The sequence below is a fragment of the Mauremys reevesii genome, linkage group 2 (assembly GCF_016161935.1).
Source record: "Mauremys reevesii isolate NIE-2019 linkage group 2, ASM1616193v1, whole genome shotgun sequence".
NCBI lineage: Eukaryota > Metazoa > Chordata > Testudines > Geoemydidae > Mauremys > Mauremys reevesii.
Window position 1 is genome coordinate 278,540,152 of NC_052624.1, and position 21,646 is coordinate 278,561,797.

Consider the following 21,646-nt stretch of genomic DNA (forward strand, 5'->3'; position numbering starts at 1 on the left):
GTGTGTTAGCCAATACACACCACATTAGATCATATTTCAACTCTGTGTAGTTATGCTACATTCTATAACTATGAATTATGTTTTTCCCAGAATGCTGTTCACTCATGCCATCCCGTAACCCTTTGCAACAGTTCATCCCGGCTCTTGGCACAGGCAATTACAAAACTCTGTCAGGAACAAGATGGAGGACAGTTAGGGGTGCTTACATGGCTCACTGGCACCTGGAATGTGATGCCCAAAGCAAAGATAAGGAAGGCACAGGCAGGGCTGCCCGGGGGGCAAGTGGGGCAATTTGCCCCAGGGGCCCCCACGAGAATATAGTATTCTATAGTATTGCACATTTTTTATGGAAGGGGCCCCTGAAATTGCTTTGCCCCAGGCCCCCTGAATCCCCTGGGCACAGGACAGGAAACAAGAAGAGAAACTGGTACGTAGTGGAGGGGTTGAATCTTGGGTGATGTATAGACTCCTTGCGGTCAGTGACCGGTCATGCCTAGTGGTCAGAGCAGGCATCAGTAGGCAGGAGTCAAAGCCCAGGGCCAGAAGCAGAGGCCAGAGCCAAAGCTGGAGTTAGAGACAAGGGCCAGAACCGGGTTACCTGGAATGAGGCAAGGTAGGAGCTAAGCTGCAGCAAGCAGGCACAGACACTATCACAGCCACAGGCAAACACTCTGAGCAGCCACTGATCTGTAGCTGCTGCTGGGCTTATGAGCCGGTCTGCTCACTCTTCCAATCAAGCTGGTGGTGTAGCCAATTAGGCAGCCTGCTACAGACCAGCTGTGCTCCTTAGGGTGCCTGAAGCCTGGCTTTGCCGAACACCCTGCTGCCTGCCACTCTCTAACTTGTAAACAACTGGGCTAGAAATGTAAGTAGTCTTAGATGCATATTTTCAAAGCAGCCCTACTGTGTAAGGTGAAGGCAGTGAGATTGCTTCTCAAAACGGTGGTACATACGTTTCCTTTCATCCACTGCTTTGTCTTTGCCTCATAAGCTGACTCAGCTGGGCTGTTTGGTCTCCTGAATACTTTTAATATCAGAGCTTACTACTGGTTGTATCTCCACTGAAAATCCTAGTAACAGGGTAAGCTCAGTAGTATGGGATCATGGAAGAAGACCCTTTCATTGTATTGTATCTGGAGCAGGCACCTGTCTATATCTATATCTGTCAAGGGCCTAACACACTCCAGCCACTGTATGACTCCATGAAATCCACTGTGAACTTTGCTATGCTAATGTAATTAGCCTGGAAGGCACTCCAGTGTCATGGTGATAGGCACTAGCACAAATCTTAAGATAGATAGGTCTTCTTATAAGTATTGCAGAGCTACTGAGAGGTCTCAAAAGAGATCAGGGTCCCACTCAAAAGAGATCAGGTGCTGCGCAAATGCACAGTAAGAAACAATTTCCGCCCCAAAGAATTTATCAACTGAACAGACAAAGAAGAGGCAGAGATGTGAAACCCTAAGGTCACCCGGCAGGTGAGTGGCACAGCCAGGAATTGAACCCAGATTTGTCGAGTCCCACTCCAGCATCCGAGCAAGCTAGACTTCCATCTCTGCCCTCACTCTTTATAAATAATAATAAAGCTTCTAAAATGCCTGGTGTCGTTGCTCTGAACCAATGATTTCTCACCATTACGGGAAGGCAAGGGCTCACAAAAATGCAGACCCTGGAAAGGTCTATATTTATTCTTAGAAATGCTGTTACCCATTGCAGGCTCCATTTCAGGAGCTTTGAATACCAAAGCATGTAAAGGAAAAGGATCTATTTTTTTCCCAACTCTACAAACTCATCCAAAGGTCACTCTGAAACAGGAATAAAACTGTCTTTGAAATCTAAAGCTGCTGTAATAGCATTTTTGGCAGTGAATAAGAAACTTGAATATTTGAGGTTTACGCCGTGAAACACAAAGGGATGGAATGCCTCAGGAAAAGGTTAAAGCCTAAGGAAAGGATTACGTTCGGCATATTTTCTATACAAGGAATGCCCCTGCAGTGCCCTGCTCTGAGACCCACAACAACGTTTAGAAGATTCTAATGGCGGTGGACGAAAGCCGGAGCCCAGCGGGTGGAGTTAAGGCTCTCAAGTCAGACCAGCTACATCAGAAAAAACATCCCAGCAAGGTTATAGTTGTAGGACGTTTGGTAACCCACCCCTCCCCAGCAGGAGGACCAGCTGGAGTGATAGTCCCCTGGGTAGGAGTCCCAGACACCGCATTAACGCTCCATTTCCCCAGCAGGAGTCCTTGTCCTGCCCAAGGGCCTTTCACAGCTTTGTAGAGCCCACAGGCTTGTCCTGGGAGAACTCACAATCGGAGGATAGCAAAGAGCCCAGACTCTGAGCTGTGCTTGGCTGCAGCATCTGGGGCTTTTCTCTGTGTCTCTTTGAAGCCAAATGCCACCTTTGTAGACCCCAGATTCTAAGGTATTCTGGGAACTAGTTGGGTCCCTGCCTTCAGGCTTCTTTGACTTATGCTCAGCTGCCAAAGGCCCAAAAGGACAATTCTGGCAGCTGCGAATAGCTGGAATGCAGTGGCACTCCGACGAGGCCCTGTTTTCTCCAAGCACCCCACCATGCTCTGGGAGCTGAGGTCATGTCATGCGGCTACACTGGCTTTATGCTACCTGGGGAGTCGTCTTGTGCAAGAGGAATTGCTAGGTAGCTGGTTAAGCTGGATTTCCAGCTGCCTTGCACTGCAGAGGGAGTCAGGGGCCACAAATCTCCCAAGATTCCCATGAAGAAAGGAGTATCATCTCTGTTATGATCTCCATCCACAAGCAGCAAAATGGGGCACTTTCATTCTCCATGAGTATGACTTTAGATTAAAGAAACAACAACAATGAAGCATGAGAGCAGAGCAGAGCATGTCCTTCTGAGATCCTCAGTCCATTTTCACCCCAGATCCCCTCACAGCCAGGCAAGCAAACTTCAATATCTGAGAATGGAGCCATTTACCACCTGAGAGTGGTGAAATCAGACAAAAACAACTGTGTCTCCTAGGAGGTCTGCACTTACATTGGGTGAAGGCACCTCTAAGGCAGAGCACTGGGAAGTGAGCTTTCTCTGATTCTTCCTGAGCACCCAAGGCGGCATCCGCCGCAGTAGAATTTTCATTTACATCATCTTCCTTTCCAGTAGTTACGCTGATATCGTCATCAGGCACGAAGGTACCACAGTGGTGGATGAACCTAGGCAGAGATAGAGACAGTTTAGATCTATCTAGATTGCAAACATACTCCTAAGGGCCTCTATTATCTGAGTACCATATATCTAGATTATTCTGAGTATCTATCTGAGTATTATCTGTCTAGCTTACTAACGTACTATTAAGGCCCCCGGAAGTATCTGAGCACCTCAAAATCTTTAATGTATTTGTCCTCACAACACCTCTGTGAGGTAGGGAAGTGCTATTTCTCCCATCTTACAGATGGCTAATGAAGGCACTCAGTGATTTGCCCAAGGCACATAGGAAATTTAACCCAGGTCGCCCAACACAGAGCCCTAACCACTAGACAATCCTTCCTCTCGGATAGGCGATCAACCCCTATTTCACGCCTTTAGCCTTGTTAAAAATTTGAAAAGCAGCTTGTTTGTGTCACAGATGCTATGAGAGAGAGGGAGAGTTTGAGTAACTGGTGGTTACTGTGGTTCTTTAGCTACGGGGACCCAAGAGTCTCAGTGAAAAAGAACGAAATGCTTCCAAGTGTGGAGGAATCAAACTGTGAGGAAATCTGCTTGTGAAGACATTTTGACACTATCCACTCAGCTGTACCAGGTGGAGAGCAGACGGACTCCCTGAACACGCTCATGGTGTAATTACTATGGATCCCTTTATTTCTTTGTTGTTTAATGTGTTTTTTCCCTTTACTTTTTAAAAGTAAAAACAATGAGGAGTCTGGTGGCACCTTAAAGACTAATGGATTTATTTGAGCATAAGCTTTTGTGGGTAACTGAAGAAGTGTTTTTTTACCCACGAAAGCCTATACCCAAATAAATCTATTCATCTTTGAGGTGCCACTGGACTCCTTGTTGTTTTTGTGGACACAGACTAACAAGCCTACCCCTCTGACACTTTTTAAAAGTAGTTTGTTAAATATCAGAGCCTGGATCTATCAGTAAGGTAAGCAGTGGATTGTAGATCTCATAATGGATGGAAATGACATGTAATGCTTTTTTGGCTCTGATGAGTTGTCCTGGGATTAGCGTTGCTTCCAGTTTACATGCACTTGAAACTAATGTTATGCTTTGAGCATTCGTGTGGCTTTCCTAGGGAGCCACATCCACCTAATGGATCTGATTCTCTGAAGCTTTGCCTCTAATGGAACCAATCCTGTGCAAAGGCAGTGCGGGGTAGGTGTAAAAGGCTACCAAGTCAGGTATCGCCACTTAGGTACACCAGCAGTAGCACTGCGCACCCACTTTCCATAGGTATAACTTGTGACAGACGGACAATACCCTGGACAAACCTGACGGAGTTAAAATAAATGTAAACCTTATTGAGTGAGGTTGAATACCTTTTGGGTCCATTGTTTTTAAAATGCAATTGGGTATGTGTCATGTGAGGAGGGGGATGCTAATGTACTTCCTCTATTATCAGCCCTTTGAGACCACACCCCTGGAGAGGTTCACATATACTAGTTCAAGCTGCATTTTCCAGGGACCAAAAGGTAAAGACAAGATTTTTGGATAAATAGACTGGACCTACTGAGGCCCCTCAAGACTGTCCTTGTTCTGAGCTGAAGCTGTGATGCACTTAAAACCACAAGGAAACCCTTGGCTGGGGTCTTGAAGGACTGTTCCTACCAGAGTCCATGTTAGGATTGGAGTGATCTCTGGGATCATAGAATCACAGACTATCAATGTTGGAAGGGACCTCAGGAGGTCATCTCGTCCAACCCGCTGCTCAAAGCAGGGCCAATCCCCAACTAAAGCCAGGACTTTGTCAAGCCGGGCCTTAAAAACCTCTAAGGATGGAGATTCCACCACCTCCCTAGGGAACCCATTCCAGTGCCTCACCACCCCCTAGTGAAATAGTGTTTCCTAATATCCAACCTAGACCTCCCCCACTGCAACTTGAGACCATTACTCCTTGTTCTGTCATCTGCTACCACTGAGAACAGTCTAGGTCCATCCTCTTTGGAACCCCCATTCAAGTAATTGAAGGCTGCTATCAAATCCCCCCCACACACACTCTCTTCGACAGACTAAATAACCCCAGTTCCCTCAGCCTCTCCTTGTAAGTCATGTGCCCCAGCCCCCTAATTATTTTCATTGCCCTCCGCTGGACTCTCTCCAATTTTTCCATGCTTTTCAGTAGCACGTGTGTAGGTTCTCTGAGTGGTTTTGATATGTTTTCTCTGTAGTGCTTTTACCTTCCGAATAAAACAGGCTTGAGTAAAGGGAGCTGTGTGGTAACTCTGTAACTGCTGACAGTCTCATTGTTAACCGACTCTTACAAGCAAGCAAGCAAGCAGGCCGGGTGAGCAGCCTGTCTTGGCTGGGAATAACACAGTGAAGGCAGCGAACTGTAGAGCCTGGAAATACCCTGGTCAGAAGCAAGTATGATGCAGAACTTCACCCAAGAAAGGCAATGGGCAGGGGAGATGTGGGTGGCCCTTGCTGGACCACTGAGGGGTAAATATAGGTGCAATTGCCCTGAACTGTGACCTATTTCCATAGGTGTAAGTGATAACACGAGGTGCAGGGCAGTGGAGAATTGAGCCCGAACAGTCTGCCTACAAAATTAATGGAAGTCAGCAGCCATCTTTAATTCCTTTACTGTGAATAAGCAAGAGCAAAGTAGCAGTTTGTTGGTGACCCACAACTTCTGCCCTATCTTGTCCAAACTTGGTGACTAATTCAAGGCCAGATCCAAAGAGCACTGAGTCTGTTTTAAGCCAGACTTTTTATCCAGTGGGAATCAATTATAGTCTACAAGTACCTACATGGGGAACAAATATATGATAACTGGCTCTTCAGTCAAGCAGAGAAAAGTATAATACAATCTAATGGCTAGAAGTCAAAGCTAGACAAATTCAGACTGTGTGATACAGGATGTCAGATTAGATCATTCCATTGGTCCCTTCTGGCCTTGGAATATATGACTGTGTACTAAAATATATTTTGACTACATGCATCTTTAGTCATAGGTATATAAGGTCAACACTCAAGCAGTGACACTACACTACATGGATTGCTGGGCCAGGTCTATGTCTGATCAAGCATCATGCATCTTTCCATATTTCCATCTCTAGCTCTCTCACACATTCTCGCTCTTCTTTGCTTGTCTCAGCAAACAGAACCTTGAGGCATCACCTTAATTAGACCAATAAAGCACTTTTTTTTTTAAAGGATCCCATTTTGGAGCTATTTCTGGGAGCTCTGTGTTATAAAACCTCAGGCCCATTTCTAGTATTATTGCTACATTTCCCCATTCCTTCACCTCTTCCATGCCAGCTACAATTTAAAAAATCCCACCACATTTGTACTGCACCAAAGCCAAGCAGATATAAGGGCTCTCCATTAGCCCATGGGCCCCAATTCAACAAGGCACTTAAGCACATGCTTAACTTAGGTATGTGAATAGCCCCTTTGAAGTCAATGGGATTGAAATGCTTTGCTGAAACTGGGGCTGTAAACAAGGACTGCTCAGATGAGTAAGGGCTGGAGAGGAGCAAGCCTAAGGTTCACACTAGTGCTGCTTGTAAACATGAGCTTGTCACTACTTTACTTCCATGACCTTTCTGCTCAGAGCTTCTTTGCCTCTTCTACCTTCTCCTCCTTTCCTCAATCCAAGGTGGGAATTCGCAGTACTCTCAGCCTGGTACAGTACTAAAACAGCAGAAAACAAGTTCCCAGATGTTTCCATTAACTCAGGCCCAAGGCCTCTCCAATGTTATACTCATAAAAAGATATCTTGCTGTCACTCGCCTAACTAGCTAGCTTGCAGGGTGACCTGCACACCGATTCTTTGCAGCTGGAAGGAGATGCATTGTTTGAAAAGAAAAGAGCATGCTTGTTTCGTGTGAAGTGATGGACTCCTCAGAGGAGTAGATGGGGCTTTATTCAGTCAAACCAAGTGAGGTAAGGGCCCATTGCTTTATGGCAGAGCGCGGGCCAATGTAAATCTCGCCTCACTGAGGAGCGGGAATGTAAACACTGTCAATGTAAATGATGTAACTGGAGAAGTTAATTTTTCAGGCCTAATCCTGCACTCATTGATGTCAGTGGTAGTTTTGCCATTGGACTTCCATGGCTGTTAGACAGGGGTTTTAATGTCACACAGAGAAGGCATTATATATCATACTGGGACCTGGTTATGGGAGCCATCTTGAGACTTTCCATGGGTTTGCATAAGGGGGAATGGCTTTTCCTTGGCTAGCATGGTACAGCCTCCTTGGGTAAAATGCAGTCTTCTAAAGCCAGACCGAAAAACCAGAACCAAAACTATTTCCATCACTCTTCTCTTTCAGTAGATCCTCATGAACTGTGGATTCGCACCCAGCACACCTCCTTGGACTGCTTTTTTCTGACTCAGCCTGAGGTTGTCAAGGGAAAACTAGTAATTGTGAGGAAGAGCTGAGCATCTCCGACTAAACCAGACAGTCTCAATGAGAAAGACCAGCTCCATCATAGCAAGAGTCATCGTCCCCAGCACCTGCGCAGATATGAGGGTGTATAAGAGGCTGCATCATATCGGTCCCCTGAGTGATGAAAGTGGGGAAGAGGAGCAAATTCTGTAGCTCACCATAGAAACCAAAATAATTTGTATAATTCTGACCTTTCAGGGCACGCCTACCCTTGGGGAATGAGATGGTGTCGATGGGGTCCCTTCTGGCCATCCCACAACTGGGGTGGAAATGGTTTAACTTCTTGCATAGACAGACCCAAAACATTTTTAACACCTGTTACAGAAAGTGTAATACACATCTTGGATCAAAGCCATCACTGGGGCCTGATCATAGAATCATAGAATCTCAGGGTTGGAAGGGACCTCAGGAGGTCATCTAGTCCAATCCCCTGCTCAAAGCAGGACCAAACCCAACTAAATCATCCCAGCCAGGGCTTTGTCAAGCCTAACCTTAAAAACCTCTAAGGAAGGAGATTCCACCACCTCCCTAGGTAACCCATTCCAGTGCTTCACCACCCTACTAGTGAAAAAGTTTTTCCTAATGTCCAACCTAAACCTCCCCCTCTGCAACTTGAGACCATTACTCCTTGTTCTGTCATCTTCTACCACTGAGAACAGTCTAGATCCATCCTCTTTGGAACCCCCTTTCAGGTAGTTGAAAGCAGCTATCAAATCCCCCCTCATTCTTCTCTTCTGCAGGCTAAACAATCCCAGTTCCCTCAGCCTCTCCTCATAAGTCATGTGCTCTAGCCCCCTAATCGTTTTTGTTGCCCTCCGCTGGACTCTCTCCAATTTATCCACATCCTTCTTGTAGTGTGGGGCCCAAAACTGGACACAGTACTCCAAATGAGGCCTCACCAGTGCCGAATAGAGGGGAATGATCACATCCCTCGATCTGCTGGAAATGCCCCTACTTATACAGCCCAAAATGCCATTAGCCTTCTTGGCAACAAGGGCACACTGTTGACTCATATTCAGCTTTTCGTCCACTGTAACCCCTAGGTCCTTTTCTGCAGAACTGCTGCCCAGCCATTCGGTCCCTAGTCTGTAGCAGTGCATGGGATTCTTCCGTCCTAAGTGCAGGACTCTGCACTTGTCCTTTTTGAACCTCATCATATTTCTTTTGTCAGTGATTCCACTGCCATTCCACTTTTCACTGCTGCGGGGTTTCAAGGTCGGCGCAAATGTAATTTGTGGTCACCCTAAGGCCTCATAGTATGAAGTGGCCTGAGTGTAACTGGGAATTAGTGTTACCCCACTAAAGGTCAGTGCCTAATAAAAAAAGTCATCTCTCTCTCTCTCCCGCACAAGATTCTGGCCAATATGCTCTGGAAGACCGTTCCTTTATGACTCCAGATTGGTCGACTACCTTAACCCTTCCCAATGATCAAGGCCAGCAGCTAGTCAGCGTGAAAGAGCTGCCGCATGCGCTGGATAGGGAAAGCCAAAGAACAGGGGAGGGTGTTCAGATCATTCCACCAGCCTTGTTTAATCAGTAAAGGGGCAGGCCATCAGTGGACCATGCTTTGCCAGTCTGTACCGAAGCCCTTGTAATTCCAGCAGCAGGGAAGGAGCCCTTTGAAAGGAAGACGCTGAGCGTGTCTCATTGTGTATCAGTGATTCCCAGCATCTATAAGCATTGATTTTCAGCCCCAGCCTATAAAGCAGATCTATGAACTCACAGGGAGGCAGTAAATCACCTACAGAATAGCCGCTTTGTTGATATATTTTATAGCTTGTTAATTTACACTCTATAAGGCTTTTCTCTGTGCGTCAACAGCTTGGCCAGCACGTTCTCCAGGAGTTTACTAGAAACGGACACCCATCATTCCAGAGAGAGACTACAGACTTGCTGTTGGCTTGTTCCTATTGATCACTGGGAGAACTGTTTTGTAAATTACACTGGATGCAAAAAAACCCACCACCAAACCCGCGACATTTTGTTGCTTTGCTCCCATGTACACGGATATCTACACAAGCTGCTGCCTAACTGGAGCGTGATGTTGTAATTAATTATCTTCAGCTGGCAGCATCTCTCTAAGGCAAAGGCCTACTGAGCCGTGATGGACAAACGTCCAACCATTTGGTGGTTCGCTGCAGTGCTGATAAGCAACCGGCAGTTCTGAGGCTTATCTGAGGTGATTCCCAATCTCTTTGGTCTGGAAAAATAATAAGCATGGACCAGCTTTTCGCCTCCACTTCCTAGTTCAGACAAGGTTTTTTCTACTGTAAGAATAGCCTGGTTGCATCCCATATAGACTAATTTCTCCTGTGCTCATTTTTATGTCTCCCAAAATCCAGTCAGTCAGTTCTCTCTTATAGCTAGAATGGCTCAGAACAGTGCTCCCTTCCCCACCACCACAAGGTTAGTAGAGCAAGAAGGACCATTATTTGCAAGTGACATTCAGCCCCACATCATTCTTTGCTGCAGGCTGTAACTTCAAATTCTAAATGCAACTGCTTCCAACGCTTAAACTGGCATCCAGCGCATTCCAGGTCTGAAAGGTGCCGTTCCAGGTTCTTAACATTACAGAAGCCATACACAATCCCCACAATTGTCTGTCTGCAATATCGCTAATGCATCTGTCAGGAAAACATTCAAGCACCATTCCCAGCTGGATAGAGTGGTTCTTTGGTATGGTCGCTGTGAATGACTGATGTGAAATCGGATCACGTCTCTCTCTCCTTACCAACCATGCCAGCTTCAGAAACAGGCAGCTGGCCTTTGGGCTCATAAAGAAGTTTAGCTTCAGGTCCAGGAGCTGTGTGTGTGTGCAGGGAAAGGGAGCAAGGACGCATGAGCCCCTGATAGAGTGAACCACTTCTCAGCCTGCTCTGCAGAGTGACAGCCCTCACCTGAACTTCCCAAAGGGCAAGGCAGATTTCCTTTGATTATGTCTGTCATAAACAGTTAGTTAAGGGTTAAGGTTTTTTTTCGACCTGTAAAGGGTTAACAAGCAGTACCTGTGGACACCTGACCAGAGGACCAATCAGGGACAAGATAATTTCAAATCCCTGTGGAGGGAAGTTTTTTTTTTCTGTTCTTTGTTTTTAGAGAGTCTCTCTTGGGAATTAAGGGAGTCCAGACATCTTAATCAAGTCCTCCCAGGTTTCTGCAATAAATTCTTCTATTCAAGCTAGTGAGTATTCGCAAGGAACTAGTATTCTTCTACTTTTATTTCTGTATTTGCAATTCTGTGTTTTGCTATAGAATTTCTTTAATTCTGTAAAAGCAACAAAGAATCCTGTGGCACCTTATAGACTAACAGACGTTCTGCAGCATGAGCTTTCGTGGGTGAATACCTACTTCTTCAGATGCAACTAACACGGCTACCCCTCTGATACTTTAATTCTGTACTGTTATTGCTTTTACTGAGAAAGAAAGGAGGGGGGATTCTCTCCAGAGATTGATAAGTTTAGACCCTGGGTATTGTTCTATCTTGGTACTACAGAGACAGTTACTTTCTTTTTATTCTTTAATAAATCTTTTCTGTTAAGGACTTGGTTGATCTTTCCTTGGGTAAATTCTCAGGGAAAGGGGAGGAGGGAAAAGGAAGGCATCCCTCTGTAGTTGGATCCCGGTATCTCTCCTAGGAAAAGGGAGGGGGGAGGAAGCAGGGGGGAATGGTTTATTTCTCCTAGGTGTAAGAACTCCATGGATTTGGGGCTCTTGGGATCCCCAAGGATTTTGGGGAAGGACTGTGTCCCAATACACGTACCTTATTGGGTGGTGGCAGCTTTTACCAGATCTAAACTAGGATTTTAGTTTAGGGGAGTCAATGCAGGTCCCCATTTTGGAACCCAACAGCTCTAAGTGGGGGTGAGACCTATGACAATGTCTCTGGCTGGAAAGAAATGCAGATGATACTAAAATGAGCCTGCTCAGCTTTGTTGTACATAGAAACTACAAAGGCTATTTTTAGGTTGATTTTGCTGAAATTAGAGCAGCCTGTTTTCTACGTACATGAGAGTGAGGAAGATGGAGAGCAATGCTGAGAAAGAGAGGGAGATGAAGGAGTCAGGGATGGAGCGTGGGAAGAGAGACACAGAAAACAAGAGTGGCCTTGGAATCTTGGGTCCTGAGCTCTCTAACAATGGGACGGCCATTCAAGATGGACCTAAGCACACTTCATCATCCCATTCAGTATAAAGCCATATAGATGCAGATGAGATGAATCAGAAAACGTTCAGCCCTCACAGAGTGGAAATTATCCTTCCCTCCCCAGTGCCGGAGCAGACTGGGGAGCTAGCAGAGGGCACCAGGTCTCTCCAAAGGATGCCAAAATGACAGCCCTAAAACCATGAAGAGTGCCAGGTCCTGAGAGCAACAGCAGTGGCCTCCCCAGAGCAGGGCCTGGCAGTTGGGACAGTACCATGGGGAGCCAGGAACATGGTGCAGCACATGCAGGTGGGAGGTTCCAGGTTAGATAGAGCGTGCCCATGATGGAGAAGGGACCACAGATGGGCAGCAAGGCCAACCCAGCCCAGCCCCTGGGAACATGGATTACAAACGGACGGGTGAAGCACAGAGGGGCTCTGGGGCAGGAAACTGCATTGCTATGCAATATAATTGCATAATATTTCATAGGGATCATGTGAATGGTTTGTATTCTCTCGCTGATCGGACCCGGAATACGTCGTCCTTGGGCTGGACTGGGATGTTAACGACCCAGCAATTGATGTAGAACGGTTGAGAAAGCTGATGGAACCACTTCAGAACAGTGGCAGCCGAGAAGAAGGGGAACTGATTCAGACTTCTCTGGGCTCCAGTGAGCTCAGGCCAGGGCTCAGCTAACAAGGGGAGCCCGATACGGCCAAGCTCCAGGGAGCAATATCAGTGGAGCCTGTAAGTTGCCAATAACCTACCGAGTTGCAACACGGGGTTGGAGGTGTATGGGAGGAAGGAAAAAAAGTCAGGTCACATTGGGTCACTGATTGTTGCAAGAATGGATTGTTTGCTTCTCTTCCTCAGTCTAAGCAATCACGCTCGGCACCTACACATGGGCCAAGAGCTGGCCTGGCCACTGGGTTATTCCAGTTTTATGCCGATGTCCAAATGCCTTCATGTCATGGAATCATAGACTATCAGGGTTGGAAGAGGTCATCCAGTCCAACCCCCTGCTCAAAGCAGGACCAACCCCAACTACATCATCTCAGCCAGGGCTTTGTCAAGCCAGGCCTTAAAAACCTCTAAGGATGGAGATTGCACCATCTTCCTAGGTAACCCATTCCAGTGCTTCACCACCCTCCTAGTGAAATAGTGTTTCCTAATATCCAACCTAGACCTCCCACGCTGCAACTTGAGACCATTGCTCCTTGTTCTGTCATCTGCCACCACTGAGAACAGCCTAAGTCCATCCTCTTTGGAACCCCCCTTCAGGTAGTTGAAGGCTGCTATCAAATCCCCCTCACTCTTCTCTTCTGCAGACTAAATAACCCCAGTTCCCTCAGCCTCTCCTTGTAAATCATGTGCCCCAGCCCCCTAATCATTTTCATTGCCCTCTGCTGGACCCTCCAATTTGTCCATCTCCCTTCTGTAGTGAGGGGACCAAAACTGGACACAATATTCCAGGTGTGGCCTCACCAGTGCCGAATAGAGGGGAGTAATCACTTCCCTCCATCTGCTGGCAATGCTCCTACTAGCATGTTACACTAGCTAAAACTGGAACAATGCACTAGTGGGCAGGGGGCCAGCTTATGACCCAGGAAAGCCAGGTTGATTCCCTGTTCTGCCACTGACTTTCTGTGTGAGACCTTAGGCGAATCACATAGCCTCACTGGGTATATCTACAAAGCAACTAAACACCCTCCCTTCCTGCAGGGTCCTAGAGCCCGGGCTCCAGCCCAGAAGTCTATACTGCAATGAAACAGCCGCACTGCCAGAGCCCTAGTCAGCTGGCACAAGCCAGCCAGGGGTTTTCCTTTGTGGTGTAGACTGTTACAGGGTTACCTGTAAAGTGGGGACAATAGCATGTGTCTATCTTACAAGGCTGTTGTGGGTATGTTAAGACAGTGAGACGGCTCAGATGCTGCGCTAATGGGAACTAGGCCAGTACTGAAGGTAGCGGTGAATCAGACTATAGGTAATTCATCCGCACAGTGGCCGTGTTCAGCACATGAATCAGTGTGATCTCGACGCTATCAAGGGGGAAACCGAGGCAGAGGGAGGGGAGTTGATTTACCCATGGTCACACAGCATATGAGGGGCAGGAGCTGGGATTAGAATGCAGGGATCTGCTGTCTCCCACCCTGAGCTCCTTTTCCCAGCCCGGGCTGCTTTTCAGCACTTTGTCCTGACTTTAAAAGAGAGGGTGTGGCCTGTGCATTTGTTGTACATGAAAATACATCTCAGGGCTGGCCCCTCTCTGCACCTGCTGCAACAGCTAATAGTGAAGGGATAATTCAGGTGACAGACTCCCAGCATGGAGCTAGCAAGATCCCGGGGCAGAGCCGTTTTCCTGGAGGGCACAATTCCCTCCCCATGATGTCCAGCTGAACCTGAACCTCACTTAGGTTGGAGGGGATCCCGCAAGGCCCCCCTCAGCCAACAGGCTCTGACCTACTGGTATTTGCAGAGCACCCCAGCCATGTCCCTCTGCCTGGCCACCATCTGGCCCCATTCCCAGTGGCTCTGGCTAAGGAAGGCAGAAGAGGGTGTGGCTCTCTGTCTCGGAATTAGATGTATTTCTAGTGTCTGCTTAAATGCTGGGTACCCCAGAAGTATGTGTGAGCTCTCCCTAACGCACCCAGCTGCGCAAGGCTCTGCTTGAGGCACTGCAGGAAGAGAAGATGGGGATTCAGTCCCTGCCATCTTCCCTCTGAATCCCTATTGAGCCAACGTCCCAGCCAGGTGGTAGTGGGCAGCGTGATGTTGAAGGTTCACGTTTTCAATGAGATGGAAAACTGAGCACTTACCCTGATCATGGACTCCAGGACACCTTTCACTAGAGCAGAAGTGTTAGCCTCAATGCCCCAGACAAATCCCAGGCTGGACAACTGCATTGTGCCTTGCTTAAATTCCCTCTGCGGTTTCAACTCGATGGTATTCTTCATTTCTTATTGTGCAGTGTTGCAGTGCGCTATTAAACAGCTGCCATGTTCCACCTCAGAGGTGGCTGCATTTCTGTGTTATGAATTACTTTAATCCATTCTTATTTGTACAGTACTGCTCCTGTGCAGGGTTCTTCATAGACAAGTATGATGACAATGTTTCTGCTGCTCCAAAGAGTTTATAAACTACACAGTAACCATAATTTCCTAGCTTGTAATGCTGTTTGGAAAGGTCCCATGTGAAAGGACCTATATCAGCATAAAAATATTATTTTACCATGGAGGGAAAATATTCTGACCCCATCCTGTGATCTGTTTGTGCCCTGAAGTGTGAGATCTGATGGCATATGAACTTAGAGTTGGTTTCCACTGACAGGAAAATCTGACTCGGTTGCTGTGAGTCAGGTTTGAATAAACTCCCTGTACTGTACCCTGGGTTAATCTGAACCGCCTTGTAAAAACATTAAGCAGCTAGAGTCTCTCTCGTGTAGCTGACAAAAGCTCCCTCCTGAAAAGCTCATGTCTTCAAAGACGAGGACTTTTTAAACAGGAAATATTTAAGGGGTGGCATTGACTGCAATCATCACGTAGCCAGCTGAATTTGTATGCGTCAGGCACGTTGATTAATAGATGGGGTTCTGGGTACTTGAGGAAGATTAAGTCCAAGACTGGCTGTGCCAAATGCTGCTCCTCTCTTGTGAGCTTGGAGTCAGCAACTCCAGTCATTCATCTTAGGTGCCCATGACATCAGTGTTGAGGTCTTTCACAATTGTAAATTAAAGTGACTGATGATGCTGACCAGAGGTGGCTGCTCCTCTCCGGGAAAGGGAAATAACTCAGAAAACACAGCTGGATTTATACTAATGCCAGCTCCAAGCATTGGAAAGTAGCCCAGGAACCGTAGCCCACACCACCAGGACACACACCCCATGGATGCAACACTGGAGCCAAGACATCTCACAGGAGCAGAAAGCACTACATCGGAGCTCTAAGTACCAGGCGTCTGAGTTATAGCTTTCCTCTGAGTTACTCTCCTTTTTCATCTGCAATGCTGCGTTTTCCCTTCTCATCAGCTACCCCGGTGTTGGGAAATTCTGAAGTAGGATCCTGGTGGCCCCAGGCTGCTCCTGTTGAAGACAATGGGCCTTCTGCTGTTGCCTTCAGTGGGAGGAAGGTCAGGCCTTGTATGCCCATGCTGAACCTAAAACAGTAGCTTCCACTTGACATGGGCGCCATGTGCGGTTGCTGCTGAATCAGCAACGTGGCTAGATACAGAGATGTTGGACTGGAAGCAATCTGAATTGTCCTGTTGGACTGTGGAGACCATGAGCTGGGACATAACCAACTGTGCTACAGGTGCTTCACAGGCAGGAAGAGTCAGTGGAGCTGAGTGAACTGGGGTTTCCTACAACATGCTGGGGAGCTCTGGTATTGCTCATGACAAGCAGTTTTTGCACATGTCCAAGTGCAGGGCATAGGAGCCCTGGTGGATGCTGCACAGATACAAAGGCCCATCTTCTCAAAGACCCTGTGTGCTGTGGCTGTCAGCCCAATGGGCTGCAGCCATTGTGAGCTCTGAATGGCTGTGCCATCTTCACATGGGACCTTGGAGACCCTGCCTGAGACCCACAGTGGGAGCAGTTCATGGCAGTGATGGAAGAAATCTTCAAGACAGACACTGGAGTAGACAGACTAGCAGGGCAGGAAAAGTTCCTTGGGTGCTGCCCACAATTCCATCATCCACTGAGGCTCCCATGAAAAATCATGATTGTGAAGGGGAACCCACGTTAGCCTTCACTCACACCTACCCGTCCTACAAGATGTGTTCAGATCACACCTGGAGACCAGAGGCACACAGCTCTGCTTAGAGCTCATAAGAACAGCCATACTGGGTCAGACCAAAGGTCCATCTAGTCCTGTATCCTGTCTTCCAACAGTGGCCAATGCCAGGTGCCTCAGAGGGAATGAACAGAACAGGTGATCATCAAGTGATCAATCCCCTGTCGCCCATTCCCAGCTTCTGGCAAACAGAGGCTAGGGACACCATCCCGGCCCATCCTGGCTAATAGCCATTGATGGACCTATCCTCCATGAATTTATCTAGTTCTTTTTTAAACCCTATTATAGTCTTGGCCTTCACAACATCCTCTGGCAAAGAGTTCCACAGGTTGACTGTGCGTTGTGTGAAGAAATACTTCTTTTTGTTTGTTTTAAACCTGCTGCCTGTTAATTTCATTTGGTGACCCCTAGTTCTTGTGTTATGAGAAGTAGTAAATAACACTTCCATATTTACTTTCTCCACACCAGTCATGATTTTATAAACCTCAATCATATCCCCCCCTTATTTGTCTCTTTTCCAAGCTGAAAAGTCCCAGTTTTATTAATCTCTCCTTATATGGAAGCTATTCCATATCCCTAATCATTTTTGTAACCTTTTTCTGAACCTTTTCCAATTCTAATATATCTTTTTTGAGATGGAGCGACCACATCTGCACACAGAATTCAAGGTGTGGGTGTACCATGGATTTATATAGAGGCAATATGATATTTTCTGTCTTATTATCTATCCCTTTCTTAATTATTCCCAACATTCTGTTTGCTTTTTGACTGCCGCTGCACATTGAGTGGATGTTTTCAGAGAACTATCCACAATGACTCCAAGATTTCTTTCTTGAGTGTTAACAGCTAATTTAGACCTCATCATTGTATATGTATAGCTGGGATTATGTTTTCCAGTGTGCATTACTTTGAATTTATCAACATTGAATTTCATCTGCCATTTTGTGGCCCAGTCACCTAGTTTTGAGAGATCCTTTTGTAGCTCTTCGCCATCTGCCTGGGACTTAACTATCTTGAGTAGTTTTGTATCATCTGCAAATTTTGCCACCTCGCTGTTTACCCCTCAGTAGAACTGTTCAACAGTCAAGCATTATTGAGATTCCTGTACATAGCTCTGACACCTGCCAGTCAATGGAGATAATCTCTATGCCCATTGCTCTGGTTCCTGTGCCTGTGGCTTGCTGCCTTACCATTGTGACTTACTCCGCCACCTCAGAGAAGTGACCAATCACATCACCACTAATTCACACTCCCCCTTTTTTTCCAGATGCTGCTCAACTGGGGTTCATAACGGTGGAGAATTTCTGTACCTATTGCAGACCAGACCATAGAATCTTCCAGGTGCAACGAGATCTGAATTTCAAAGGTAAAAAACCAGGCAGAATAAATCCCTTTCCCGTCTCTGACATCCATCACCAAGAACACGGCATAAACCTAACATTTCCCCCCCCTTGGCAGGTTCTCTTTAATCCTATCTGCTGTCTATTCTTCAGCAGGGCTGTGCAACCCTATCTGAATCCACTGGCATTTCCGAAGGCAGCATGGCAACAAGGGAGAGACGCAAGACACATTCCTACCAGGACCAAGATAGCTTTTTCCCATAACTCTCGGGCAGTGGGAACATAGCAGCTTTGCAGAGTGGTGCTGTGTCTAAAGTTAAAATAACCGGAGGGACAGAGCAGGGCTGTTCAATGGGATAATTGTAATTGGTGCTTTTACTCCAAATTAAGAGGGTGGGGGAAGAAACCTTTTGGCGCGTTTCCAAAATGCTTAAATGAGCCACTTTGATATTTCTTGGCTTCTTATGTTTGACAGGAATAAAGTGTTCGGCCGAGTCCAGCTTGTAAATACAATTTGAACTGAAGCTTTGTTTTCATTAACAGAGCTTACCGTGAGCTGGGGCTTTATTGTTGTTCTTGAAAGTCCAAACAGTGGATTCCTCCTGCTGTTGGGGTTGCAGAGTCTCCCCCACCTGATGAAAAAATAACATTCATTTAAAGTCCCAAATGTTCTTAACTCACATGGGCCGAGTCCTGTTTTACAACTTCGAACCCCCAAGCCCTCTTTGTCCTTAGGCTTCTAAGCCATGGAAAAGCTCAGCTGTTTTCATCCTATAAATCTCCACTGACTACAGAAATGTCTCTCATGAGGAAATAAATAGGAGAACACTCTCGGGTCGCAATGGTGTTGAAGGTGCCAGTGTTTGATGCTTTCCCAACAAAACCCATGCTGACTAGAGGAGGGATGGAAAGAACTTCTCTTTATTTTCTTGATCTATCTCGAAAAATGGGAATTTGTGCCAGCACAGTTTATTTTGGTTAGAACAGAGCTGTGCCGCTGGTCCCCTGAGCCTAGAGGTTGAATTCTCATGCACAGAGAGGTAAAAAAGCTCACTTAGAAGAGATAGAGGGGCAGGGGCTAACTGATGACTAGCGATGGGCAAATCTCCAAAGCATTAGCAGCACTGTCCAGTTTTAGCCCAGTATCTCCAAATGGCTTTGATCTATGAATCAGGGCTGCCCGGGGGGGAGGGGGGCAAGTGGGGCAATTTGTCCCAGGCTCCGGGCCCCCCAGGGGCCCCCACGAGAGTTTTTCGGGGCCCCTGGAGCGGGGTCCTTCACTCGCTCCGGGGGCCGCAGAGCTTCTTCCACTCCGGGTCTTCGGCAGTAACTCGGCAGCGGGGGGCCCCCGCCACGGGTCTTTGGGGCACTTCGGTGGCAGGTCCCGGACCAGAAGGACCCCCCCCCACCGCCGAATTACCACCGAAGCGGGGGCCCCCCCTCTGCCGAAGACCCCAGGCCCCCTGAATCCTCTGGGCGGCCCTGCTGTGAATCAGGCTGGGGATGCCATTAAATTGGGCTCCATTGTGAGATTTCCACTTTGGCTCACTCTGAACCACACCAGTCAAATCCCCTGGTGTCTGAAACAAGGCAAGGTTCTCCATGATAGCGCTCTGAGCATGAGCATTACAGACCGTGGAAAGGATGAGGATTAGAAATGGGGGCTTGGAACATCCAGGGTTACAATAGCAAGAATAAAAAAGGCAACAACATTGCGGGGGTGGGGGAACCCCATGAGAGGTATGTCAGAGATACAAAGTCTCAGACTTCAGGGATAAATCAACTATTGGGGGTCAGGAGGAAATTTCCCCCATGGGCACGTTATTCCTTATGTCTGAGTCACCTTTCTTGGGCGCAAGTGGCACCGACCATTGCTGGTGACAGGAAAGTGGGTTGGCTTCTTCAAGGCCAGCTGGCTAAGCTGGATAGCGAACATTAGATAAAGTGGTTTAATCTCCACGGAGCTGATGGGGAGGTGTAAAGATGAGCAGGCCAACGATCGCTGAATGAGGTCAGCTCAACTCCCCTGCCTCCACTGGAGTTGCATGAAGGGATGACTCTGGCCCTAAACGTCATGCTTCAAATGCAACTGCTGGTCCCTTGACAACTGAGACACTTTTGGAGTTCCTCAAGGAGTGCAGGGTAAATCACTACCATCTGCTTACAGAGTGGGGGAGCCTTGTCTGTGCCCACCACGGGGGAACTCGCCCCAAACTATCAGCTGCTGGCAACACAAGTGCCGCACTCCAGGCTCCTCAGACTCCGCTCTTCCCCTTGGCAGGCCAGCAATTTGCACACGCCAGCCCTTGGGCTCCCTAAGTGAGTCTTTGGGGCAGAGCGGAGAACGTGTGGGTAAATCTATAGAGAGCGCTAGCCCCCAGAGTTCTGCTCTGGCCCAGGGGTGCAGGTCCTGCCAACCTGTCTGTACACCCCACTTGATTAGACTCGAATACCCACTCCCTCGACTTCTGGACACCACAATGCACACACATTCGCTGCCTCTGTGGAAGCAGTGCCCCCAGTTCACTAGCTTCACCTCAGTTCAATACTCTCCTTAGCACACAGCACGTAGTCGTGTCTATAGTAAAATAGACATCTATCTGACAAAGCTTCAGATAAAGAGTCAAATAGAATCTAGGATGAAAATCAGAAACATGGCTACAGATAAAAGAAAAATATAACATGCCATTTGAACCCTGTGCTTATTAACAAGAGCCTTTCCTGTCTAACAAGGCATTTCGCACCCAAAGGTCTGTCTGTCCAGCTCTTGGTCCAGCATGAGACGTTCACCCTGGCAGTATCACCCCCATAATGGATCCCATCTTGTATCCCTCTTTCTCCTATTTTACAATTCCAGACTTTTTGTCTTGTTTCCTAACCAGAGTGTTCCAGGAACTTCAGTTCACTCATCATTGTGCCCCTAGTCCTGGTCTTTTTCTTGGGCTTCTTTGTAAAGCCTGCACCTTGTCTAGGCTGTCAACACTTGGCTGGGCCGGGCCGAGAGATGTCAACTGTTCTCACTCTGGACTGAGTTAGCTCAGAGAACCACCCTGCCCCTGGTGACCAGTTTCCCCTCCAGCAGCTTTGGAACGCGCCATTCTACATGTTACACAACTCTTCAGATATTTTCCATATGTACATCTCGCAACAACCATGACAACCAGCGAGTTCTTAGCTTTCGGCAGACACCACATGGCCCCCTTTGGGGAAATATCGTGAAGATGGCCATTGCAGGGAAAACGTACCCGTCTGGGCATGTCTAGGCAAGCGCCTGGGTATAGACTCGTAACCGTGCGCCCCTGGCTATTACCAACTTGGGATGCCTGGGTCACAGCTACACACTATGACAGTCACACGTGCAGCACGGTTCAATCATAAGTAAGTGCCGAATCAAACAGACCTGGCCTAAGTGTCAGCTCACATGGAATCTGAACGCGCTTCTAGCAACCGTGACTAAGAGGCGAGTGCCATAAAAGATTAACCAAGATTTTCAAAAGAGCTTTACGATTTTGGGGGCCTCCATTTTTGGGTGAAACACCTGAAAGGGGCCTGCTTTTCAGAAAAGCCCCACTTCTTTACAGCGTCTCAAGCTGGGCTCCCCCAAATTGAGGCCCCCATAAACCACTAGGCGCTTTTGAAAACCTTGGCCTACAATGCTCAGTCCAGTGGACACATCAGAGGGGGAATGGAGACTTAGGTCTCTGTGATTATTTAATCAAAGTGACTGGTTTCCCTTTCAGCCTTCCTGGTTGTTATTGGAGGAGGCTCTTTTTGAATGAAAGGAAAC

The 21,646-nt window shown here is 47.3% G+C and overlaps 1 protein-coding gene and 1 long non-coding RNA gene across 2 annotated transcripts in view; one reads left to right on the forward strand and one right to left on the reverse strand.

Annotated features, from left to right (window-relative positions):
* The window catches only part of GPR20 (G protein-coupled receptor 20), a 48,769-nt gene extending 34,089 nt beyond the window's left edge, over positions 1-14,680 (reverse strand). The window contains exons 1-2 of the mRNA XM_039521511.1: positions 14,546-14,680; positions 3,016-3,188 (exon numbers count right to left, since the gene is read on the reverse strand). Of these exons, the coding sequence (XP_039377445.1) occupies positions 3,016-3,017 (2 nt within the window). The 5' untranslated portion in view covers positions 3,018-3,188; positions 14,546-14,680. The remainder of the gene's footprint in view (positions 1-3,015; positions 3,189-14,545) is intronic.
* On the forward strand, positions 791-18,369 carry LOC120396548. The gene is made up of 3 exons (XR_005593215.1): positions 791-865; positions 17,787-17,885; positions 18,013-18,369. It is a non-coding gene; the product is annotated as an uncharacterized LOC120396548 (long non-coding RNA).
* Positions 18,370-21,646: the final 3,277 nt, after the last annotated feature.